Source organism: Stenella coeruleoalba (assembly GCF_951394435.1).
Source record: "Stenella coeruleoalba genome assembly, chromosome: 2".
Classification (NCBI taxonomy): domain Eukaryota; kingdom Metazoa; phylum Chordata; class Mammalia; order Artiodactyla; family Delphinidae; genus Stenella; species Stenella coeruleoalba.
Window position 1 is genome coordinate 73,013,284 of NC_137147.1, and position 20,754 is coordinate 73,034,037.

Consider the following 20,754-nt stretch of genomic DNA (forward strand, 5'->3'; position numbering starts at 1 on the left):
GCAAGGGAAGAATATCCCTTGGAGAGACTTGGCATTGGCACTTTGCTGCGGTCCTCCCCACCACCACCACCAGAAGGCGCTCTTGTGAGGTTTTGGGGCCGATCTTCCCAGCTCAGGTTGGCGACGCTCTAGTGGCCGCTTCTCTAAGGCCCGCGGGGCGGCCTGGGAGCCGCGGCAGAAAGGCCCGCCTCCGTGCGCGCAGCCTGCGGGCGCGGGTCATGGCGCGGCTCCCGAAGCTCGTAGTCTTCGATCTAGGTGAGGGGCTGGATTGGGAAGAGTTTCGTAGGGCAAAGTTTTTTCCAAACCTCAGCTGATGCTCTCGAGGCCCTGCGCCTGCCCAGGCTGAGACCTCCCCCTCCTTCCTCTCACAGATTACACGCTGTGGCCGTTCTGGGTGGACACGCACGTAGACCCCCCGTTCCACAAAAGCAGGTGAGGCGGGGCTGGGGAGGCCTGGGGCCAGGCGGGGCCCCGCGGGAGCTGAGCACACTCTCGCCCTCCCCAGTGATGGAACTGTACGAGATAGGCGGGGCCAGGCCGTCCGACTGTACCCAGAGGTGCCTGAGGTCCTGGAAAGATTGCAGGGCTTGGGGGTGCCCGTCGCGGCCGCTTCACGGTAAGAAGAGCGACTGAGTCGGTCTAATGCTGAGAGGTGCATGCATGAGGAGACTTCCCGTGTAACCCCTTGGCTGCAAAAATTTAGGCGGTGCAAACTTGCAGGTATTTGTATATTCTTCGAATTGTACCTTCTCCTGTGCATTTTGTTTAATAAACATTGGCTCAGTGCCACCTGTGTCAGGAAGGATATGGAATTGAATCAGGGCGGAGGATGCCTACCCATCCCGGAAGAACAGCAAGTTGATTTCCCCCTGGTTACACATAATTTCACTTGCAGCCTTGGCCCTCCACTCTCCTGATCCCATCTACTACACCTTTTTGCAGGACAGGTGAGGTTGAAGGGGCCAACCAGCTACTGGAACTCTTTGACCTTGTCAGATACTTTGTTCATCGGGAGATCTACCCAGGCAGCAAGGTCACGCACTTTAAGAGGTACGCTGAGATAAGGGGAGAAGCAGGGAGACAGAAGACCAGAGAGGCTGGAGGAGCTAAGAAGCCAGAGTGGTTACCCTCGCCGTGTCTTGCACAGGTTGCATCAGAAGACTGGAGTTCCTTTCTCCCAGATGATCTTCTTTGATGATGAAAAGCGGAATATTGTAGATGTCAGCAAACTGGGTACTGACTGAATGGCAAGGATAGCCATTTGGGGAGTGAGGAGAAAGGGCTCCTAAGAGGGAAGGGGTTAGGTAGATATGTACAGGATGGATAGTTTGCATGCAGGTGACACCCCAAAAAGGTGAGAGTCATAATAGGGAGCCCTGAAGGCCTGATGAAATTGTGGCTTCTTTCTTTCTAGGTGTTACCAGCATTCATGTCCAGAATGGAATGAGCCTTCAGACCCTAACTCAAGGATTAGAGACATTTGCAAAGGCACAAGCTGGACTCTGAGGTCCAGTCCTGTGGATGAGCCTCATTTGAGGCATAGAACTGAAAGGAAATCAGGAGGGCATTTTCAGGTGCATTTGTAAATTATTAAAGTGTATTTGTGTGTGGCAGAAGACATATTACCCAGTGTGTGTTGTTTCTAATTTTCTAGCGTGTGACCCGGGGTGGGCCATCCGGAGGTGCCAAGACCTCAGGTTGGCGACGCTCTAGTCTAATGTGAGGCATTAGACTGCATCAGGTTCTGCCTTATAAACTTGTGGCAAACCCAAGACTGTGTTTCCCTTATGCTCTCCCCATCCCCACACCTCTCCTGAGCTCTGTCAAGGACATGAAGAACTCTTCCACTGGCCCCAAGTAGTGGGGTGCATTACCCTGCACATTTCCTTCCAGGAAGCAAAGACTTTGTTTTGAGTTGGGGAGGGTGAGGCGACCTTTTTATATAGTGGGAAACGAAGCGGCCGCTTTAAGAGGAGCGCGTGGGTTTGGGGCTGGTGTGTCGGGTCGCACGTGATAGGGGTCTCGCTGGCGCTTGTTGATGATGTCGCCGCGGTGCCCCAAGGAGGGATTGGCCGAGGCTGGTCTCGGAGTGATGAGCCCAGCACCTCCCGGGAGCAAGGCGGAAGCGTACGGGACGCCGTAGGGCGGAGGCGGGAGAGGCTAGGGTCGCGATGAGTGGGCTCGGCCGGCTCTTCGGGAGGGGTGAGCCCGGCCGAGACTGGTCCCTGGGAGGTGCTGGCCGCAGGGGGCGGGGGGAGAGCCGGGAGACGCTGTCCTGAAAACGCTGGTGGTCCAGCAAGGCCTTCTCCCGGGCCAGGAGGCGTCGCCTTGTCAGGGCGCCTGGCTCCAGCTGCCTTCCTTCCTTCCCTTGGAGGGAAGAGCTCGAGGCCCGGGAGGGGGTGCGAGTGGTGAGCGTGGCAGCTGCGCTGGCTCCCGCCGTTAAGGCCTGGGGGACAAGTTGCTGCCTGTCGGCATTCAGTCCTTTCCAAAACACTGGTGCTTCCTTTATGCTGGGCCAGAGGCAATCTGAGGTGACCCAAGAAAGGTACCCCTCGTGAGCTCCTCTGTGGTGCGGGAAGACAAGCAAAGTCTGGCATTTACAGCGTAGTGTGGCGACTCCGTGATGGAGAGTTTCCTAAACAAGCAAAATCTGGCATTTACAGCGTAGTGTGGCGACTCTGTGATGGAGATTTACCTAAAAGCCAGGGGTGCGCGGAAGAAGCAGGCACGGCGGGTGGTGATCCAGAAGGCTAGAAGTATGCCAGATGGGGGGGTTGAGGTTCTCCAGGAAGAGGTAACTGTGCAAAACAGAGGCAGGAAAAAGTATGGTATATTTAGGGAAAAGGAGTTCTGGCTGCCCCGTGAGTGTGTGTGTGGGCGTGCACACGCGCTGAAGGAAGAGGAAAGTGTGGATAGAGAGGTAAACGGGGGCCAGATCATGAAGGACCCTGTGTGTCTTAAAGTTCTTTGGATTTTATCCTGTAGGCAGTGGAGAGTATGGAAGGATATTAAGCAGGCTAGGGCCTTCAGATTTTTTTTTTTTAATAAGTCTGTTAGAAGTGCAGAAGATGAAGAGAGAAATTGAGATCAGATTTTTTTTTCTCTAGCCTCCCTACTTCATTCAGTTTGATCCTGTGGAATCAGGACCTTGAGTATCTCCTAGGATAGCAAGTGGAACAGTAATTATAAAAAGTGATTGAACTCTGGTGGGGAACACGGTAATGAGGAGGTTATGCATGTGTGAGTGCAGGTGGTATATGGGAAGTCTTTGTACCTTCCACTCACTCAGTTTGCTGTGAACCCAAAACTGCTCTAAAAAAATAAATTCTATTAAAAAAAACAACTGGAAATGACTTGAAAGGTAACTAGGAATAGCAAAAGAATATTGGCTTTGGAAATCATACTGTCACATTTCAATTCCTTTGCAGTCTCTTACTATAGTAATTGTGATTTTAGACCAAAATGTTAACCTCTTTATGCCTGTTTTCACATTCGTAGAGACAGTACATTCATCGTAGAAAGTTGTTTGGGGATTAACAATAACACGGTCAAGTGCCTAGCACTACTATGCACTCAATAATCGGTGACTAATGTTTTTCTTTACACAATGTGGGCTGCTCCATTGGACTCCAGAGAAGAAGGAGAGGGGGCCAACCCCTGAAGAGGCAATACAGAAACTGAAGGAGACAGAGAAGATATTGATCAAGAAACAGGAATTTCTGGAGCAGAAGATTGAACAGGAGCTACAAACTGCCAAGAAGCATGGGACGAAGAATAAGAGAGGTAATGGGGGAGGGACAGGCACCACCAGGGAGGGCCCGGGGGCGGGGGGGGAAAGCAAGGGCTTCTGGCTCTGATGTTCAGGGTGTGGGCTGGATCAGCCGCCCTACAGGCTTTGCGGAGGAAGAAAAGGTTGGAACAGCAGCTGGCACAAACGGACGGGACATTATCCACCCTGGAGTTTCAGCGTGAGGCCATTGAGAATGCCACCACCAATGCAGAAGTGCTTCGTACCATGGACCTTGCTGCCCAAGGCATGAAGAAGGCCTACCAGGACATGTGGGTACGGGGGGAGGGGAGGAGGGGGCCCCGGCACTGGGGAGGGTAGCTTGATGTTGTACTGTGAATCTTAAAACCTCTCCAGATGTGAATTTACAGTAGAGTTGCCTGTGATGGCTAGACCCCTATCAGCCTCCTTACTTATTGCAAGGTGATCTCTTTGCTGGCTGGGGCATTCTAGGGAGGAAAGATGATTTTCCTCTTTTTTGTGGTTTTTTTGGCTGTACTGCAAGGCTTGTGGGATCTTAGTTCCCGGACCAGGGATTGAACCCCGGGCCCTCCTCAGTGAAAACACCCAGTCCTAACCACTGGACTGCCAGGGAATTCCCAATTTTCCTCATTTTTAAAGATCCTTCAAAGAAGAGAGTGCAACCATTCCTCCCCAGTGCGTCTTCTTGCCATTTCTTAGCCCAGATTTGCCTCTTTACACTTTTCCAGGGATCTCTTTTATCTAGTAGCCATGGATTTGTCAGTCTGAAGCCACAGGCAGGAGGGTCTTCATTCATGTGAGATGAAAAAGTCAGGGTTGTCACCTGATTTCTGGGCTGTGTATCTTGTTCTCAGGGACATTGACAAGGTGGATGAACTGATGGCTGACATCACAGAACAACAGGAGGTGGCCCAGCAGATCTCAGATGCCATTTCTCGACCCGTGGGATTTGGAGATGATGTGGATGAGGTGATTGGGAGTGAGGGGTCAAGGAATATTGGAGAAGGCAGGGGACCAGCCAGAAGGAATGCCTAAGAGAACTGTGGGACAGGTTTGGGGGAAACTCCAAAAGTGGTATGTTTCTGGAAGTAGAATTTTCCTTTGTCTTGAGCGATCCTGTCATCCCATATCCAGGATGAACTGTTGGAGGAGCTAGAGGAGCTGGAGCAGGAGGAATTGGCCCAAGAGTTGTTACATGTGGGCGACAAGGAGGAGGAACCCCCAGTCACACTGCCCAGTGTACCGTCTACACATCTTCCTGCAGGGCCAGGTACCCAGGGCTGTTCTGTCATCTCAGGGACTTGAGAGGGTGGGATAGATATGGGGAAAAATTATTCCTCATCCGTCCTGCCTGAAAGGATCCAGGCAGAGAGGGTTGCTGCTACAGTTGCACAGGTTGTTGACTGCATAAGGGCACCTGGCTGAAGGGGAATGAGGACTGAAGTCAGGCCTGTGCTTCACTCAGCAAACTGTGTCCCCTGGTTTAGGGCTGCAAATGCCCGGAGAAAGAGGCAGCTTCTTCTGATTTGCCCAAAGGTGCTGTGGGAATTAGCAGCAGCCCAGCAAGCAAGACCATACCCTTAGGTTCTTTGCTGGGAGAGAGCGTTCCGCAGGCTCTGAGTGTTATAGGAGGGGATGGTTGGAAGTTGCTGAGGCCTTAACACTTCTTTCTTTCTCTGGGTATCCTTATCCCCAAAGCTCCCAAAACGGATGAAGATGAAGAAGCACTAAAGCAGTTGGCTGAGTGGGTGTCCTGATGAGTCTGGGCTTATCTACCTGACGCTGCCTTCATTGTTCTCTTTTCCTTAAGTGCCAAGTGCTAAGCTAAAGGAACATGGCCTTGTTGGGAGGTCCTGCTGAGAGTGGTAGTGTGACCCTGCCTGAGAAAAGGGTCTGTCGCCCTCCCATCCCAGGCTCAACCCTGAAGAAGGATCTTGGTGCAGGAGGAACCCCTGGGCTCCCTTTAATAGCAGTTACAGTGCCCTCGTTCGCAATAAAATTGGGCGGATGGAACCCTAGTGCTTATACTGCCCTGTCTACAACTGAAACTCGTCTCTTGGTCCTTGGAGCTTTGTTTCAAGAAATGAGTAGTAATGAGAGTAATGAAGGGGAGTTGGAGCATAGGAGAAATGGGAGCTTCCATTATCTCAGCCTACTATGTTCCAGGCAGATACTGTTCCATCTCTCAGGCTGGTGTGTCCTAGAGCTGCCTGGTGCTGAGGGTGAGGAAACTGCCATCTGTTATTTATCCTAGAACCGTGTGGAGCTGTCCCTGAGCCTTCCCTCATTGCTTTCACCCAGTTGTGTCTCTGCCGAGAGAGCCCCGTGACTCACCAGCTGTCCCCTTACAAAGCCCACTTTCAAGGGTAGGAAAGGAGACGTACGGGGATAAGGGGTCAATAGGTTTCCTTTCTCCGGAACGCATAGTTCATAGGCTTGGTTTGAACTGTCACTTCAACGTGTAGGAGCAATGATGAGGGACCATGATTCACCAGAATTGTTTCAGTAGTGGGTAAGGTGGCATTTGGAGGAGGAAGGAACCAAGATATTACATACCTCCTGATACCCATGTCTAAAAGAATGAACAGTGCCGTCCCCTTGGACTGTAGACAGGCAGAGCTGTGACCAAACCGAGCAATCAGGGTAGAGCAACCTCTACCCCACTATTTGAACATTTAGAGTGCATAGAGATAGACAAAACTGAGCATGTACTCAGCCAGAATAATGAAGCTTCCCCAAAGCAGGTGTTCCTCTGAGCACGCCCAACCCACTTCCCTATGAGCCACATATGCGCTACACCGTAAATTATAATGTTGACTTGACCAGTGTCACGATGACTGGTTACAAGCTCTGGGCAGAAACACCTCTCACCCTCAGCAGTGTTCGCTGCTAAGGTTCCCCTGAGGGAAGACTGTGACTCTAGCTGATGGAACTAAAACAGAATTAGATTTATTTTTGGTGGGAAAGATTTTTAGCCCAAGACCCTCCTGCTTTGCTCCTCTTTCAACCCCGTCCTCCTTCCGCCGTTTTCAGGTACTGATTTCCAAGGATTGGTGACGATTGGTGCCGGGGGGCTGGCACATGGCCTCAAGCAGCCTGATCTCATGGGTGGGTTGCTCAGGCTGGAACTTGAGCACCCAGGGATCCTTGATGATGTCCAGGATGGTGGCACGCTTGGTGGCTTGGCATAGTGTCTGGAGGACCAGGTTCTAGGGCAGGGGAGAGAGAGGTCTTGGCTGAGCTGGCCCGCATTGTGCCACACAATGAGCAGCTGGACCTAAGAAAGTAGCAGGATAGCCCATCACACCACTCTGGTGAAAGGGAGTGCGGCCCTGACTTTACCCTTAAAAGCCTCCTGTCTGCTCAGAAAGCCAACACCTTGAGGGGAAGGAAAGGAAGGGTTCCTTGGGGGAAATCCTTGCAGAATCCCCTTCTGGCCTAAAGAGATAGAGACTAAAACCTGCTTATCACTCACATCCCAGGTGCAAGCCCAGAGGTTGGCCCTTTAAGCCCTCCCCACTATTCTAGGGCAGGGAAGGGTGTGGAATGGCCCTGGTATCGGGGGGAGGCTTCCCTGGGGTTGGGAGGTCTAGGTTGAGTATTCCCTCTCTGCAGGTCACCCCTGAGGCCTCAGCCCTCCTGGGGGAGCCAGCACCTTGCACTCCTGGGAGATGGCATAGTTAGGTGGAAAAGTGACCTCCTTCTGAGTCTCTCTCAGCAGTTTCTTGAGATTGGTGTCATCGAAGGGCAGACGGGCAACTACTAGCGTGTAGAGGATGACGCCCATGCTCCAGATGTCAGACAGGAAAGGGTTGTAGGGCAGGCCTAGCAAGACCTCCGGGCAGGCATAAGCAAAGCTGCCACAGTAGGTCTGGCTGAGGTGGCTAAAGCAGTTCCCTTGGCGGTAGGAAGGGCTACTCCGCACAGACTGGCTAGAAGGCACCATCTTGGCGAAGCCAAAGTCCGATATCTTCACGTTCTTCCACTTGTCCAGCAACAGGTTCTCCAACTTTAAGTCCCTACCAGCAGCAGAAAGGCTGGGGGTCAGGAGAGGGCTTAGTGTTAGACTGGGAGCTGAAGGGCCAGGGGTCAGAGGCTAGAGATAAGGAAAGGCAAAGAGGGAGAGAGATGCCATTATGAGGACACAGGGCAGAGAGGAAGGAAAGTCATGGAGTTGTGAGCAGAGCCCAGAGGGAAGAGAGGATGGTACCTGAGGATCACTAGGAGCTCACCATCACTTTTCATAAAGTGCTCTGCTCACAGTGGGTACTTAACAAATGTTCTTGACCGGATGATTAAAATAAAGTGGATGAATAGGCCTAGATACTGAGGAGGGAGGTCAAGGGAAGAAAAAAGAGGGTAGAACATGGAAGACGTGCATAAAACCCCCTTGGGAGCCCAAAGGCCTCAGTCTGGGTGGCAGCGCCCTCACCGGTGCACGATGCCCTTGCTGTGCAGGTAGGCGATGCCCAGGGTCATCTGGGAGAACCACTTGCCAGCAAGGGGCTCAGAGCAGGCCCCATAGTGCTGGATCCACTCAAGGACGTCACCACCCTGAACCAGCTCCAGAATAACGTACACTCGGGATGTGGTCTCGATGGCCTGATAGAAGTTGATGAGATACTTGTGCCGCAGGACCTTCATTACCTGGCCCCAGGAGAGGGACCCATCAAACCCAGGCAGGGAGCACCCTGGCTGCGCTCCCAGCCTTCTCCTACTCTCCCACTGCTACTTTCCTAGAACTTTGCAACAGAATCAAACCCCAGAGGGCTGGTGGCCTGTGGACAAACCCTATGCTTTGCACTTTTTACTTTTTGAGGGTCTGGAGGTGAGGTGGAAAGAAGCTGAATTTACATCAAGTAATTTTCCTAGCTGCCTAGTGAGTCATTCAGTTGTGGTATAGGGGTTTCTGGCTCCACCCCCTCCTAACCATACCCCTTTTGAGAAGCCTTAAGCAGCTTGGTACCAGCTCCCTCTTCTAGCCCCTTTCCAACCTGTATCTCACGGGGCAAGAACTTGTTAAGATAGTCCTCAGAGGCCTTCTTCTTTGAGATGATCTTGACAGCCACCATGACTTTCTGCTTTGTGTAGTAAGCCTCATACACCGTCCCGTAGGAGCCATGGCCAATGACTTTGCCCACTTCGTAACCATATTCCTCCATGACAGAGCGGTAGGCCGAGGTGGCTGGTGCTCCCAAGGTGTCTCCCTTCCCCATGGTGTTGGGCTTGCTGAGAGCAGGGAGCTTTGCTACTTAAAAGCCTCCTGTCTGCTCAGAAAGCCAACACCTTGAGCCGCTGAAGGCTAGGGTACCAAAGTGAAGTTAGTCTCCCAAAGCTTGCCTATGTAGTCATACAAGTCTGGGATGCTGGGCTCAGCTCTCCACTAGGAGCTTGGAGAGGGAAGAAGGGAAAAGCAGTTCTTTTTGTCTCCACTGGCTGTTGTTACTTCTTTCTCCTCTTGGTTACGGAACTCCCCAAGGTCCCGTGTTCCGCACACATCATAATCCACCTTCTATCCACCACTGGCCACAAGGCTGGAGAAGGAAATGCAGTTTGGAACATATTCATTGCTGGAGGTACCTTTATAATTTGGTGAGACTCGCTCCGTGGATCTGGTCCTTTCAACCAATCATGTTTATTGAGCACCTGCTATGTGCCAGGCAGTGTACGGAGTCCTGGGAGAAAATAACCAATAAGGCGAAGAGAGCCTCTGCTAGCGTTTATAATCCAGCATGAGAAACACCTGAGTGTCAGAATACCACAGAGAATCGCAAGGTATCGTAGAAGCGTGTTCTAAGGAATCTAACTTTAAAATGTATTCTTTTTTGGGGGTGGTGGTGGTGGCTTAAAATAACAATCTTTTTTTTTTTTGAACAAGTTGAGCTGGACTCAGTTGGGTAATTCAGCTGGTGGCATCATCTCAGCTGGCTGGTTTGTTTCGGCGTATGATCTCATTATTCAGTAGAGCAGCCCAAGTTCCCTCACACAGTTTGCACTGAATTTCAAGAGAAAAAAAGACAAGCTGCATGACCAATGGAGGCCTAGGCTCCAGAATCACAAACCATCACTTCCATACCTTTATATGCATAAAGACGGTTACAAAGATCACTCGGATTTATGAGGTGGGGATGGAGACTCCTCTTAACCTTGAAATGCATTTTTTTTAAAAAATATTTATTTTGGCTGCACTGGGTCTTAGTTGCGGCACGTGGGATCTTTAGTTGCGGCACGTGGGATCTTTAGTTGCGGCATGCATGTGGGCTCTAAGTTCCCCGACCAGGGATTGAACCCTGGCCCGCTGCATTGGGAGCGTGGAGTTCTACCCACCAGACCACCGGGGAAGTCCCCTTGAAATGCATTCTTATCTTGCCTTCCATGACCCTGAACTCTACAGTTTTCCTTCCATCCCTCTACCCATTTCTCAGGTTCCACTGGAGCCTCCCCCACCATCCACCCCTTAATCACACCCCGAGGCTTCTATTATAGGCCTTATTTCCTCAGACCTTTCTGTCCTCCCTAAGAATCTCATCGAGACCCCTCATTTCTTAACTCCAGCAAGCCTTCTGCTCCCCTCCCCTCAGTGTGTTCACCCTGAAGTCCAGGGAGTAAATCTGATTTTATTCCCATAACAATTCAGTGCCTCCCCGTTCTCCTTAAGATCGAGTCCAGATTCTTTTATGTGGCTTCAAATTTGACCCTGCTTACCTCTCCGATTTTTTCTTGTAACATACATGCAATGCTCCGGCCAAACAATTGCTTTTCCTTCATTGTTCCCTCTGTTCTGGCAAACTCCTACTCTCCCTTCAGGACTTAGCTGATGATCTGTTTTAGGAAGCCTTTACTGACTGTTCAGGCCCAAATTAGATGGTCCTCCCTCCTGGGTGCTCCCACAGCTCCAATACTTTCTCTAACATGGTGTCTGTTTTTCTTGCTTGCATCTCCCACTAGGCTGTAAGGGAGGTCAGCTGATGAGAGAAGGGATATGAAGTCAAAGACTTGAGAAGAAAGGCTTGTGGAGAATGGGAGAGAGCTGATTTGGAAAATGAGCATTATTGGGCAGCACTGAGGGCCCAAATGAGATTGGAAAACACAACTTATGGACACACAATCTTAACATATCATAGTGTTAAGATTATTTTAGCATTCTGGATATAGGTGCTTGAATATTAACAGACATATTGACCCAAGATTAAGGTTTCACTTAGCAGCTGCCATGAAAGAATGGGAGAGGCATCAAGAACACAGGCAAGAATGTGGCTAAAATGATGGAATGCAGAATCTAAGCTGCTTGGGTTAGGAAGACAAGCTAGAAAAAGGCCAAAGGACAGGGGGAGGGCTTGCAGGTCTCAGTGAAATGGAACAAGTTTGGTGGGAAAGACAGAGGACAAGAGGTTGTGTCAGAGGGGTTATATAACTGGATTTAAGATGGGGGGAGGGGGTGGCACACAGAGGAAATAACAAAGGAAGAATCAGAGTTATCTTCCATCCTCCAAAACGAAACAGAAACTCCAACATTATGCCATAGGCTACTGGTAAATTCCTATTTATTGACAGGCTGATCCTGCTGGCAGGGTGGTTCCAAAGTCCTGTTGGAAGCCAGATCTACATCCTCAGTCTATCAAGATGAACAACTGTCCAGGGCACACAGTGGTAAGGAGGCCCACCCAGCCCCGCCTATCTTCTGCTGCCCTGGATAGGCAGCTTGGTGGCACCTCTGTTCTCATCACGTACAGCAGATAAACCAGTTCATTCAAGGAATGTGTATTAAGCTGCCTACTGTATACAAAAGCACTGCTAGGCTCTGAGGATACCAAGATGGATAAATTATAATCCTCCTGTGAGGAGTTAGCAATTAGCAAGGGAGACAGACACGTAAGAAGTTAAAATAACAGTACGGTGAGATAAAGTTCTATAAACAAAGCCTGTAAGGAAATGTTAAGGGAAGGCTTTATAGAGAAGGTGGCATTTGCACTGTTCAAAAGAAGTCTCCAGGCAGGTTAAGTAGGGAATGGTAGATTGAACAGTTTAGGCAGAAGGAACCATATATGAAGCTTGCAAGCTTGAGAAAATATGACACTCAAGATTTCAATTTAAATATACAGGATAGGGTTCCAGAGGGGAATGCACCTGGAGAAGTAATTTAAATGCAGGTCTGAGAGGCCTAATATGCCAAGCTTTTTTTGACTCTGTCCTATGTACTCATGGTTAAATTTTGCTGTGCATCAAAGTCAGAGCTTGTTAAAAAAATACTGATGCCCAGTCACCTCCTTCCCCAAGATCCGGATTTGGTGGAACTCAGGTATCTATGTTATTTTTTATAAATTTATTTATTTTTATTTTTGGCTGCTCTGGGTCTTTGTTGCTGTGTGCTGGCTTTCTGTAGTTGCGGCGAGTGGGGGCTACTCTTTCTTGCGGTGTGTGGGCTTCTCACTGCGGTGGCTTCTCTTGTTGCAGAGCATAGGCTCTAGGCACGCGGGCTCAGTAGTTGTGGCGCACGGGCTTAGTTGCTCCGTGGCATGTGGGATCTTCCTGGACCAGGGCTCGAACTCACGTCCCCTGCATTGGCAGGCAGATTCTTAACCACTGGGGCACCAGGGAAGTCCCGGTATCTATGTTTTTAATCAGTTTCCAGCTGAATCTGATGCACACCAAGATTTGAGAACCACTGTTGCAAACTAGTGAATTTAATGAAAAGAAACAGACTCACAGATACAGGAAACAAACTAGTGGTTACCAGTGAGAAGGGCGAGGGGGCAATATAGGGGTGGAGGAGTGGGAGTACAAACTATTGGGAGTAAGGTGGGCTCAAGGATGTATTGCACAACACGGGAAATATAGCCAATATTTTGTAATAACTGTAAATGGAAAGTTACCTTTAAAAATTTTTTTAGGGCTTCCCTGGTGGCGCAGTGGTTAAGAATCTGCCTGCCAATGCAGGGGATACAGGTTCGAGCCCTGCTCTGGGAAGATCCCACATGCCGCAGAGCAACTAAGCCTGTGCGCCACAGCTGCTGAGCCTGCGCTGTAGAGCCCACGTGCCACAACTACTGAAGCCCGCGCACCTGGAGCCTATGCTCCGCACCAAAGGAAGCCGCCACAATGAGAAGCCCACGCACCACAACAAAGAGTGGCCCCCGCTCGCCACAACTGGAGAGGGCCAGCGCACAGCAACAAAAGACCCAACTCAGCCAAAAATAAATAGATAAATAAATAAAATATTAAAAAAAATTTTTTTAAGAAAAGAACCACTGTTGCAGGAAATAGGACATCTTTAAGACTAAAGAAAGAAAAAATCCTTGCAGCAGCAGTATGGAAAATGGATCCAAGGGGAGAGATGACCAAGAGACTAGCAAGGTGGCTGTCATGATAATTTAGGTGAGGGGATGGGGCCTGAACCAAGGCAGCATGAAGGGCAATTTGGAAGATAATTCGAGAGAAAAGCAGAGGAGGCTTGGTGGCACTGATCTTATGGGGGCGGCTGTTAATTGTGAAGGAGGCCCAGGTTTAGAGACCAGGGGGTTATCACTTAAAAAAGCCACTCTAAATTACTTTTCTAATTACAAAATTAATTGATTGTCTAAAAAACTCAACCCCCTACTTCCTGGATCCTCCTGCGGGGAGGAGGGCTGGGTCAAAGAGGGCAGAAGTGAGTAAATGAAGGGCTTTTCAAGCCAGAAACCGCTTGAGATTTTCCACTTTCTTTACGCGAGGAAAGGAAACCTTAAGTTGTTCCCAGGTGGCCAAAACGAAGTCATGGCCCCTGGGTCTGATCTCCAGAGGAATTTCCCTAATGGCAGATCCCTTGACAGGATAAACTTTTCCAGAATAATCTGCAATACAAAATTAAGAGATGCTCAAACACATATACAGAGATAAATAAAGAATAAAAACATAGAGACCGAAGCAAGCATGTCAAGGTTCTTTACCTGCAATTAACAACAAGCGTCAGGCGGCCCAGTTCACGGGGTAAAAGAGCAACTACCCGATCTCTTTGCGTGCCTCTGCACCAAACCTGGCCCAGGCTTGCCTATCGTCGGACACGGGACGGTCGCTATACGGTCAGGGAGGCCTCCAGTACAGTCTCGGTAAGATATTTTTATTTACGGCATTTGGTTTTTGGCGAGAGGCCATTCAGGACGGATGGCAGAGCAGCAGTGAGGTGAGATCCGATTCTAGGACGCTCGTATGGGCTGTGTCCTCTGCTGTCGTACGACAGCGACGCCCAAAGCCTCACCCCCGCCCGGGTTGAGGACCTTGAGCCACCTCTCGGGGCTCGGCCTCAGCAGTCGGTGGCGAGTCCCATTGGTTCAGCCGGCAAGCGCTTCGGCCTCCGCTAGGTGTGGGAGCAGCCGCCGCCCGGGCTCCGCGTCCCGGGCAGTGACTGGGCGCGAGCAGCGGGCACTGCTCTTGGACGCCCAACCCAAACCTTCCCGGGGATAGGCGGCCGGACCCGCGGCAACGCTTATCCAAAAAGGGCGTTTGTGTCCTCGTAGCCAGGTCTCAACCGCAACCCCCACTGGAGAAACCTGGGAGCTTTCGAGCGGCCTCGGCCTGGGGGGAGTGGCCCCCTCCAAGCTCCAGGAAAGGAGCTTTCCGCCGGGCTGAGGTCCCCTCGGGTGAAGGCGGAAGAGGGAAGACTGACGTGTCCTGAGCTGCCCTCAGGTCGCCGGGAGGGCCCCCCACCCCGCTCCTTGCCGGGCGACGGGCTAGCCCGAGACTCGCGGGGTCTCCAGAGCTGGGCCGGGCCTCCAGCCGTAGAAAGGTTCCCCAAGGAAGCACTGAAGTGAGCCGGGCGCGATATTTTGCGGTGCGGCCGCAGCCGCTGCGATCAGGCACCGCAGCGGCCAGCCCCGTGGAGGTCGGTTGTCAAGTCCTCTCCAGGCCCCCTGCTAGCGCGCCGCTCTGGGGGAGACCCCGGCAGGAGCGCGAGGGCGGCTGCAGGGCAGCAGAGGCCGCTGGCGCCGCCTCGGCCAGCCCTTCCCGCGCGGAGAGCACCCCGGGGCTGCGGCGGGAAGGTGCCGGACGTGCGGGGCCGCGTGGCGTTGCCATGGAAACGGGCTGGGGCGCGCGGGGAGGTCCCGGGCAGGCGGGCTGCCGGAGGGGGGGACCCCAGGTTGGGAGGACTACATAGCAGAGGTGGAGGCCAGTGTTCGAGCTAGAGGGACATGGTGTGGTGTGGCGGTGGGGAGGGAGGTGGCCTCCTGAGGGAGGGTCGGAAAGGCCAAGGGGAGGAATTGGAGCCATTGGCTTCAGTTCAAAGAACCTGACCTGGGGAGTCATTCGATCCCTGGTTCCCATAACTGCAGGACTACCCCCAAACAGGTTCCGCTGCCTTAAGGATGACAGTCCTAGGCCACCCTGGAAGTTGGAGCTGCCGGTGGTTGCCACTCCTGCTGCTGCTGTTGCTGGGCACAGGTCGAGATCCAGGGGTGGAAGGTGTGACACACTACAAGGCCGGCGACCCCGTCATTCTGTATGTCAACAAAGTGGGACCTTACCATAACCCTCAGGAGACTTACCACTACTATCAGCTTCCAGTCTGCTGTCCTGAGAAGATACGCCACAAAAGCCTTAGCCTGGGTGAAGTGCTGGATGGGGACCGGATGGCTGAGTCTTTGTACGAGATCCGCTTTCGGGAGAATGTGGAGAAGAGAATTCTGTGCCACATGCAGCTCAGTTCCGCACAGGTCAGCCTCTCCACACTGACTAGAACTTAGCCCTCCCTCCCAGGGCCTAATAATAGTGTCTTAGGTTTATGGTTTTCAAAGCCCCTTTATGGAAATGATCTGATTTGATTCTAACTACAACCTCATGTGGCAGGCAGGGAGGGTAGTATTTATCATTTGCATTTGGTTGATGAAGAAACATACTTGTTCAGAAGTAACTTCTTCAAGACGACATGGATAGTGGATTGCAGAGTTGACATTAGAGCCCAGGGCTCCTGACTCGAAGCTTCTCTGTAGGTAATAAGGTCCCAACTATCACACCTATGTAGTCATTTTTTGCCATCCCTACCTCTTGGCTTTTTTAATTGGCTCCTTTACGTGCTGCCCAATTTTCCCTATCATGCTTTTTTCTTCAGCAATTCCTATCTTAGGGCACTTTTCCTTAGTCTACTGCAGACCTTCCTACACCTCCCTCTCCTCCTAGGCCTTCATCCTGTCGAGTCATACTTGCTCATTTCAGAGAATCCCAACATAATACTAGGGTCTACCCAGTGGTTCTCAACAGGGGGCTTTTGTCTCTCAAGAGACATCTGGCAATGTCTAAAGACTTTTTATTTTTAATTAACTAATTTATTTATGTTTGGCTGTGTTGGGTCTTTGTTGCAGTGCACGGGCCTCTCATTGCGGTGGCTTCTCTTGTTGCGGAGCATGGGCTCTAGGCGCGCAGGCTTCAGTAGTTGTGGCACACGGGCTTAGTTGCTCCGCGGCATGTGGGATCTTCCCAGACCAGGGCTCAAACCCGTGTCCCCTGCATTGGCAGGCGGATTCTTAACCACTGCGCCACCAGGGATGTCCTCTGAAGATATTTTTGATTGTCACTACTGGGGAACGCTACTGACATCTAGTGAGAAGCAGCCAGGGACGGAGCATCTTACAATTCATAGGGCAGCCCCCTACAACAAAGCATTTTCCAGCTCAAAATGTCATTAGTGGGGCTGCCCTGGTGGCGCATGGTTGAGAATCCGCCTGCCAATGCAGGGGATACGGGTTTGAACCCTGGTCCAGGAAGATCCCACAAGCCGCAGAGCAACTAAGCCCGTGTGCCACAACTACTGAGCCCACGGGCCACAACTACTGAAGCCCGTGCGCCTAGAGCCCATGCTCCACAAGAGAAGCCACCGCAATGAGAAGCCCCCGCACCACAACGAAGAGTAGCCCCTGCTCTCCGCAACTAGAGAAAGGCTGCGCACAGCAACGAAGACCCAGTGCAGCCAAAAATAAATAAATAAAATAATTAATTAAAAAAAAAACCATATCATTAGTGCTGAAGTTGAAACCCTGCTCTAATACAATGCCTGGGGAGGCCTTGTCTGACTCCTAACTTGCTCTTTTTAGGTGGAACAGCTGCGCCAGGCCATTGAGGAACTATACTACTTTGAATTTGTGGTGGACGACTTGCCAATCCGTGGCTTTGTGGGCTACATGGAGGAGAGTGGCTTCCTGCCTCACAGCCACAAGATAGGACTCTGGACCCATTTGGACTTCCACCTAGAATTCCACGGAGATCGAATTATATTTGCCAATGTCTCAGTGCGGGACGTCAAGCCCCACAGTTTAGATGGGTTACGACCGGATGAGTTCCTAGGCCTCACCCACACCTACAGTGTGCGCTGGTCTGAGACTTCAGTCGAGCGTCGGAGTGACAGGCGCCGTGGTGACGATGGTGGTTTCTTTCCCCGAACACTGGAAATCCATTGGTTGTCCATCATTAATTCCATGGTGCTTGTGTTTTTACTGGTGGGTTTTGTGGCTGTCATTCTCATGCGTGTGCTTCGAAATGACCTGGCTCGGTACAACTTGGATGAAGAGACAACCTCTGGAGGTTCTGGTGATGACTTTGACCAAGGTGACAATGGCTGGAAAATTATCCATACAGATGTCTTCCGCTTCCCTCCATACCGTGGTCTGCTCTGTGCTGTGCTTGGTGTGGGTGCCCAGTTCCTGGCCCTTGGCACTGGTAAGGTGATAAAAATTAATTAGGGATTTCTCTCAAGGGGTAGAACTAAGTAGGTAGTTTGTTCAGAAAAAGATCTACAGATCTTCTCTTCTGTCCAAGGTGAGGGGCAGACCTAAGGGGTGGAATGGCTCTAGCAAGGATGTGTATATTCTGTTGTGGGTTTTCTGGACAACAGAACTGGGGGATATTGTTTTGATGGAAGCCCTGGGTCTGGGAGAAAGGGGGCTGGCTGATTTCTATGAAATTGCCAGAAGAGGGATAGGTGAGACCTAACACAGGCTTTCCACTACCATGCTGCAGGCATTATTGTCATGGCGCTGCTGGGCATGTTCAATGTGCACCGTCACGGGGCTATTAACTCAGCAGCCATCTTGTTGTACGCCCTGACTTGCTGCATCTCTGGCTATGTGTCCAGCCACTTCTACCGGCAGATTGGAGGCGAGCGTTGGGTGTGGAACATCATTCTCACCACCAGTCTCTTCTCTGGTGAGGACTGCCCTTTCCGTGGTGGGCCAGTTTAGGAACTTAGAACACATCATGGAACCTGAGATAGAGTCAGAGTAGGGCTTTCAAGGGACTGAAAATAGGTAAAAGAAACACTAAGGAAACCATTCAAAAGACAAAAAGTGCATTTCTTTTTGCATAGTTAAATATTAAGCCCTTGAAATGTTTTAGGCAACGTGATAAGCACTTGACATGCCTTCATCTCATTTAATTGTCACACTGACTTCATGAAGTAGGTAATATTGTCCCCATTTTACAGATGAGGAAATTGAACTTCAGGCTGGTTAAGTAACTTCCCTGAGATTGTACTCCTAAAAAGCAGAGAATCAGGTTTCAGACCTAGGCAGTCAAACTCTAGAGCCTGTATTCTCAACCATTACACTGAAATAACACTCTTGAATTTATCTTTTGAGACTCCCTTTCTTTCCCCCCAAGTTTTTTTTTTTTGGCCACACTGCACGGCATGTGGGATCCCACTTCCCTGATCAGGGATTGAACCTGCGCCCCCTGCATTGGAGGCGTGGTGTCTTAACCACTGGACCACCAGGGAAGTCCATCCCCAAGTTTTTTTTTTTTTTTTTTTGCGGTACGCGGGCCTCTCACTGCTGTGGCCTCTCCCGTTGCGGAGCACAGGCTCCGGACGCGCAGGCTCAGCGGCCATGGCTCACGGGCCCAGCTGCTCCGCGGCATGTGGGATCCTCCCGGACCGGGGCACGAACCCGCGTCCCCTGCATTGGCAGGCGGACTCTCAACCACTGCGCCACCAGGGAAGCCCCCCAAGCTTTTTTAATTTTGAAAGTGGGCCTCCCCACTCTAGCCTTTCAAGCCAGCTTGTCCTTTCAAAGGCAGTAGTAGTTTGCATTCTGAACCTCTTGTGTTTCCAACTGTTAAGTATCTGATTTCTGTTCTACCACATTTACATTTGAACCAGGGCTTTCTGAAAACAGAGCCTTAATTCAAAGGAATGTCTCATACTAGGAATCACCAGTGCCACAGCAGGACAGGCCCTTGGAGGCAGGTGGATTTGTGTCACTCTTAGATCATAATGTAACGGGCTTGCCTAGATCCTTAATGATAATGGGTAGGGCAGGGAGTGTTGGTAAGCTAAGGAACAAAGAACAACAAGACATGAAAGGGTGGAGTCAGCCTGGGAGCGGGATGTTTCACTCCTCACCCCTTTAGGTCCAGTCTGATTGGGTGCTCCCAGGGATGTAGCTCCTAGTGCTAACTCTCCCTCTGGGGCCCATCCCTGCAGTGCCTTTCTTCCTGACGTGGAGTGTGGTGAACTCCGTGCATTGGGCCAATGGTTCAACACAGGCTCTACCAGCCACCACCATCCTGCTGCTTCTGACGGTTTGGCTGCTGGTGGGCTTTCCCCTCACTGTCATTGGAGGTATCTTCGGGAAGAACAACGCTAGCCCCTTTGATGCACCTTGTCGCACCAAGAACATAGCTCGGGAAATCCCACCCCAGCCCTGGTACAAGTCTTCTCTCGTCCACATGACTGTTGGAGGCTTCCTGCCTTTCAGGTATCCTCCCTTTATTCCATGGCCATCACTCTCAGGATCCTGACCTTAACTTTCCCCTTCCGTACTCACCCTGTACCGTAACCCATTGTCGCTGATAATCCCTGGTTCAGCTGTACCATTAAGAGATCACTAAATGGTTCCTCCTTTCTCCAACCAGGACTGAGCTTGAATCAGTTCAAATATGAGGGTGTCTCACTTGTGAAGCTCTCCAGAGACATTGCTCCTTTCACTGTCTTCCTAGTTTCTGACTTTGGCGACACAACGTGGGGCTTAAAACCCATTTGACTACTCATTCAATTTGTCAAGTACCTTTTAGTGCCAGACAAATACAGTGGAAAATAGACCAGACAAGATCCCTGTTCTCAACCTACCAAAGAAGATGTTCTTGAAATGAGAGCAGCTAATCATAGGTGGAAGAGTCCCCATCAAGCCAGGAACTCCAGTGCAGGGAGTAGAGAGGGCCCACTTTCCACAGTGGCCCAGTAACGTGGAGGGGTGGTGGCTGGAGTTTGGCCTGGCCACTGTGCTGGCAGTGCACAGCCCTTTAATGCTGTGTATCGTCTCTTCTCTTCACAGTGCCATCTCTGTGGAGCTGTACTACATCTTTGCCACAGTCTGGGGTCGGGAGCAGTACACTTTGTACGGCATCCTCTTCTTCGTCTTCGCCATCCTGCTGAGCGTGGGGGCTTGCATCTCCATCGCACTCACCTACTTCCAGTTGTCTGGGGAGGATTACCGCTGGTGGTGGCGATCTGTGCTGAGTGTTGGCTCCACTGGCCTCTTCATTTTCTTCTACTCAGTTTTCTACTATGCCCGGCGCTCCAACATGTCAGGGGTGGTACAGACAGTAGAGTTCTTTGGCTACTCCTTACTCACTGGATATGTCTTCTTCCTCATGCTGGGCACCATCTCCTTTTTTTCTTCCCTAAAGTTCATCCGTTATATCTATGTTAACCTCAAGATGGACTGAGTTTTGGGTGGCAAAACTATCACTCTTCTTTCCCTTTCTTCATGCCCTACTGATCTCTTACCAACATCTCTTCTGATTGAGTGACTGAGTTGTGTGATGGTTTTGTTGCCTTCCCCTTTGCCCTTTGGGCCTCCCTTCTCCAGAGAGGTCCCGGAAATTATAAGCCTCTATTATATAAGGAGTATATATTTGAACTTTTTAAGTTGCCTTTTTTTGGTCCTGATTTTTCTTTTTACAATACCAAAATAAAATTTATTAAGAAAAAGGGTCCTGTAGTTGGAGGGTTTGGTCTGGATATA

General features: G+C 50.8%; 4 protein-coding genes across 6 annotated transcripts; 3 read left to right on the top strand and 1 right to left on the bottom strand.

Moving 5' to 3' along the window:
• Positions 1-127: 127 nt before the first annotated feature.
• Positions 128-1,613, top strand: MDP1 (magnesium dependent phosphatase 1). The gene is made up of 6 exons (XM_079912386.1): positions 128-255; positions 372-432; positions 506-616; positions 943-1,050; positions 1,148-1,233; positions 1,415-1,613. Exons 1-6 carry the CDS (start codon positions 219-221, stop codon positions 1,504-1,506), a joined length of 495 nt encoding a protein of 164 aa, XP_079768512.1. The 5' UTR covers positions 128-218; the 3' UTR covers positions 1,507-1,613.
• Positions 1,614-2,114: 501 nt separating this feature from the next.
• Positions 2,115-5,809, top strand: CHMP4A (charged multivesicular body protein 4A). 2 transcript variants are annotated; one of them, XM_079914204.1, is made up of 6 exons: positions 2,115-2,202; positions 3,634-3,783; positions 3,882-4,059; positions 4,624-4,738; positions 4,904-5,039; positions 5,468-5,808. In XM_079914204.1, exons 1-6 carry the CDS (start codon positions 2,172-2,174, stop codon positions 5,524-5,526), a joined length of 669 nt encoding a protein of 222 aa, XP_079770330.1. In that variant the 5' UTR covers positions 2,115-2,171; the 3' UTR covers positions 5,527-5,808. The 2 variants fall into 2 exon arrangements, with proteins under 2 accessions (XP_079770330.1, XP_079770331.1); XM_079914205.1 differs by lacking the exon at positions 2,115-2,202 and having other exon boundaries at positions 2,244-3,783; positions 5,468-5,809.
• An 847-nt stretch (positions 5,810-6,656) lies between these two features.
• TSSK4 (testis specific serine kinase 4) lies at positions 6,657-9,859 on the bottom strand. The gene is made up of 4 exons (XM_079912586.1): positions 8,764-9,859; positions 8,202-8,416; positions 7,425-7,836; positions 6,657-6,978 (listed from the first exon to the last, which is right to left on the bottom strand). The coding sequence occupies exons 1-4, from the start codon at positions 8,983-8,985 to the stop codon at positions 6,799-6,801; spliced, it is 1,029 nt and encodes a 342-aa protein (XP_079768712.1). The 5' UTR covers positions 8,986-9,859; the 3' UTR covers positions 6,657-6,798.
• A 4,801-nt stretch (positions 9,860-14,660) lies between these two features.
• Positions 14,661-20,681, top strand: TM9SF1 (transmembrane 9 superfamily member 1). Of its 2 annotated transcripts, none has more exons than XM_079913696.1 (6): positions 14,661-14,784; positions 15,092-15,456; positions 16,831-17,452; positions 17,753-17,938; positions 19,212-19,485; positions 20,062-20,679. In XM_079913696.1, exons 2-6 carry the CDS (start codon positions 15,109-15,111, stop codon positions 20,453-20,455), a joined length of 1,824 nt encoding a protein of 607 aa, XP_079769822.1. In that variant the 5' UTR covers positions 14,661-14,784; positions 15,092-15,108; the 3' UTR covers positions 20,456-20,679. The 2 variants fall into 2 exon arrangements, with proteins under 2 accessions (XP_079769822.1, XP_079769823.1); XM_079913697.1 differs by having other exon boundaries at positions 14,678-14,784; positions 15,076-15,456; positions 20,062-20,681.
• Positions 20,682-20,754: the final 73 nt, after the last annotated feature.

Excerpts from the sequence above, each read along its gene's own strand:
- CHMP4A (XM_079914205.1), top strand. The coding sequence starts at position 3,591 with ATGTTTTTCTTTACACAATGTGGGCTGCTCCATTGGACTCCAGAGAAG. Across the intron at positions 4,739-4,903 it reads TTGGAGATGATGTGGATGAG|GATGAACTGTTGGAGGAGCT; the intron begins GTGATTGGGAGT and ends TCCCATATCCAG. Across the intron at positions 5,040-5,467 it reads ACATCTTCCTGCAGGGCCAG|CTCCCAAAACGGATGAAGAT; the intron begins GTACCCAGGGCT and ends TTATCCCCAAAG.
- TSSK4 (XM_079912586.1), bottom strand. The coding sequence starts at position 8,985 with ATGGGGAAGGGAGACACCTTGGGAGCACCAGCCACCTCGGCCTACCGC. Across the intron at positions 8,417-8,763 it reads TCTTGCCCCGTGAGATACAG|GTAATGAAGGTCCTGCGGCA; the intron begins GTTGGAAAGGGG and ends TCCTGGGGCCAG. Across the intron at positions 7,837-8,201 it reads AGCAAGGGCATCGTGCACCG|TCTAACACTAAGCCCTCTCC; the intron begins GTGAGGGCGCTG and ends TTCAGCTCCCAG.
- TM9SF1 (XM_079913696.1), top strand. The coding sequence starts at position 15,109 with ATGACAGTCCTAGGCCACCCTGGAAGTTGGAGCTGCCGGTGGTTGCCA. Across the intron at positions 17,453-17,752 it reads GTTCCTGGCCCTTGGCACTG|GCATTATTGTCATGGCGCTG; the intron begins GTAAGGTGATAA and ends ACCATGCTGCAG. Across the intron at positions 17,939-19,211 it reads CACCACCAGTCTCTTCTCTG|TGCCTTTCTTCCTGACGTGG; the intron begins GTGAGGACTGCC and ends CCATCCCTGCAG.
- MDP1 (XM_079912386.1), top strand. The coding sequence starts at position 219 with ATGGCGCGGCTCCCGAAGCTCGTAGTCTTCGATCTAG. Across the intron at positions 256-371 it reads GCTCGTAGTCTTCGATCTAG|ATTACACGCTGTGGCCGTTC; the intron begins GTGAGGGGCTGG and ends TTCCTCTCACAG. Across the intron at positions 1,051-1,147 it reads AAGGTCACGCACTTTAAGAG|GTTGCATCAGAAGACTGGAG; the intron begins GTACGCTGAGAT and ends TGTCTTGCACAG.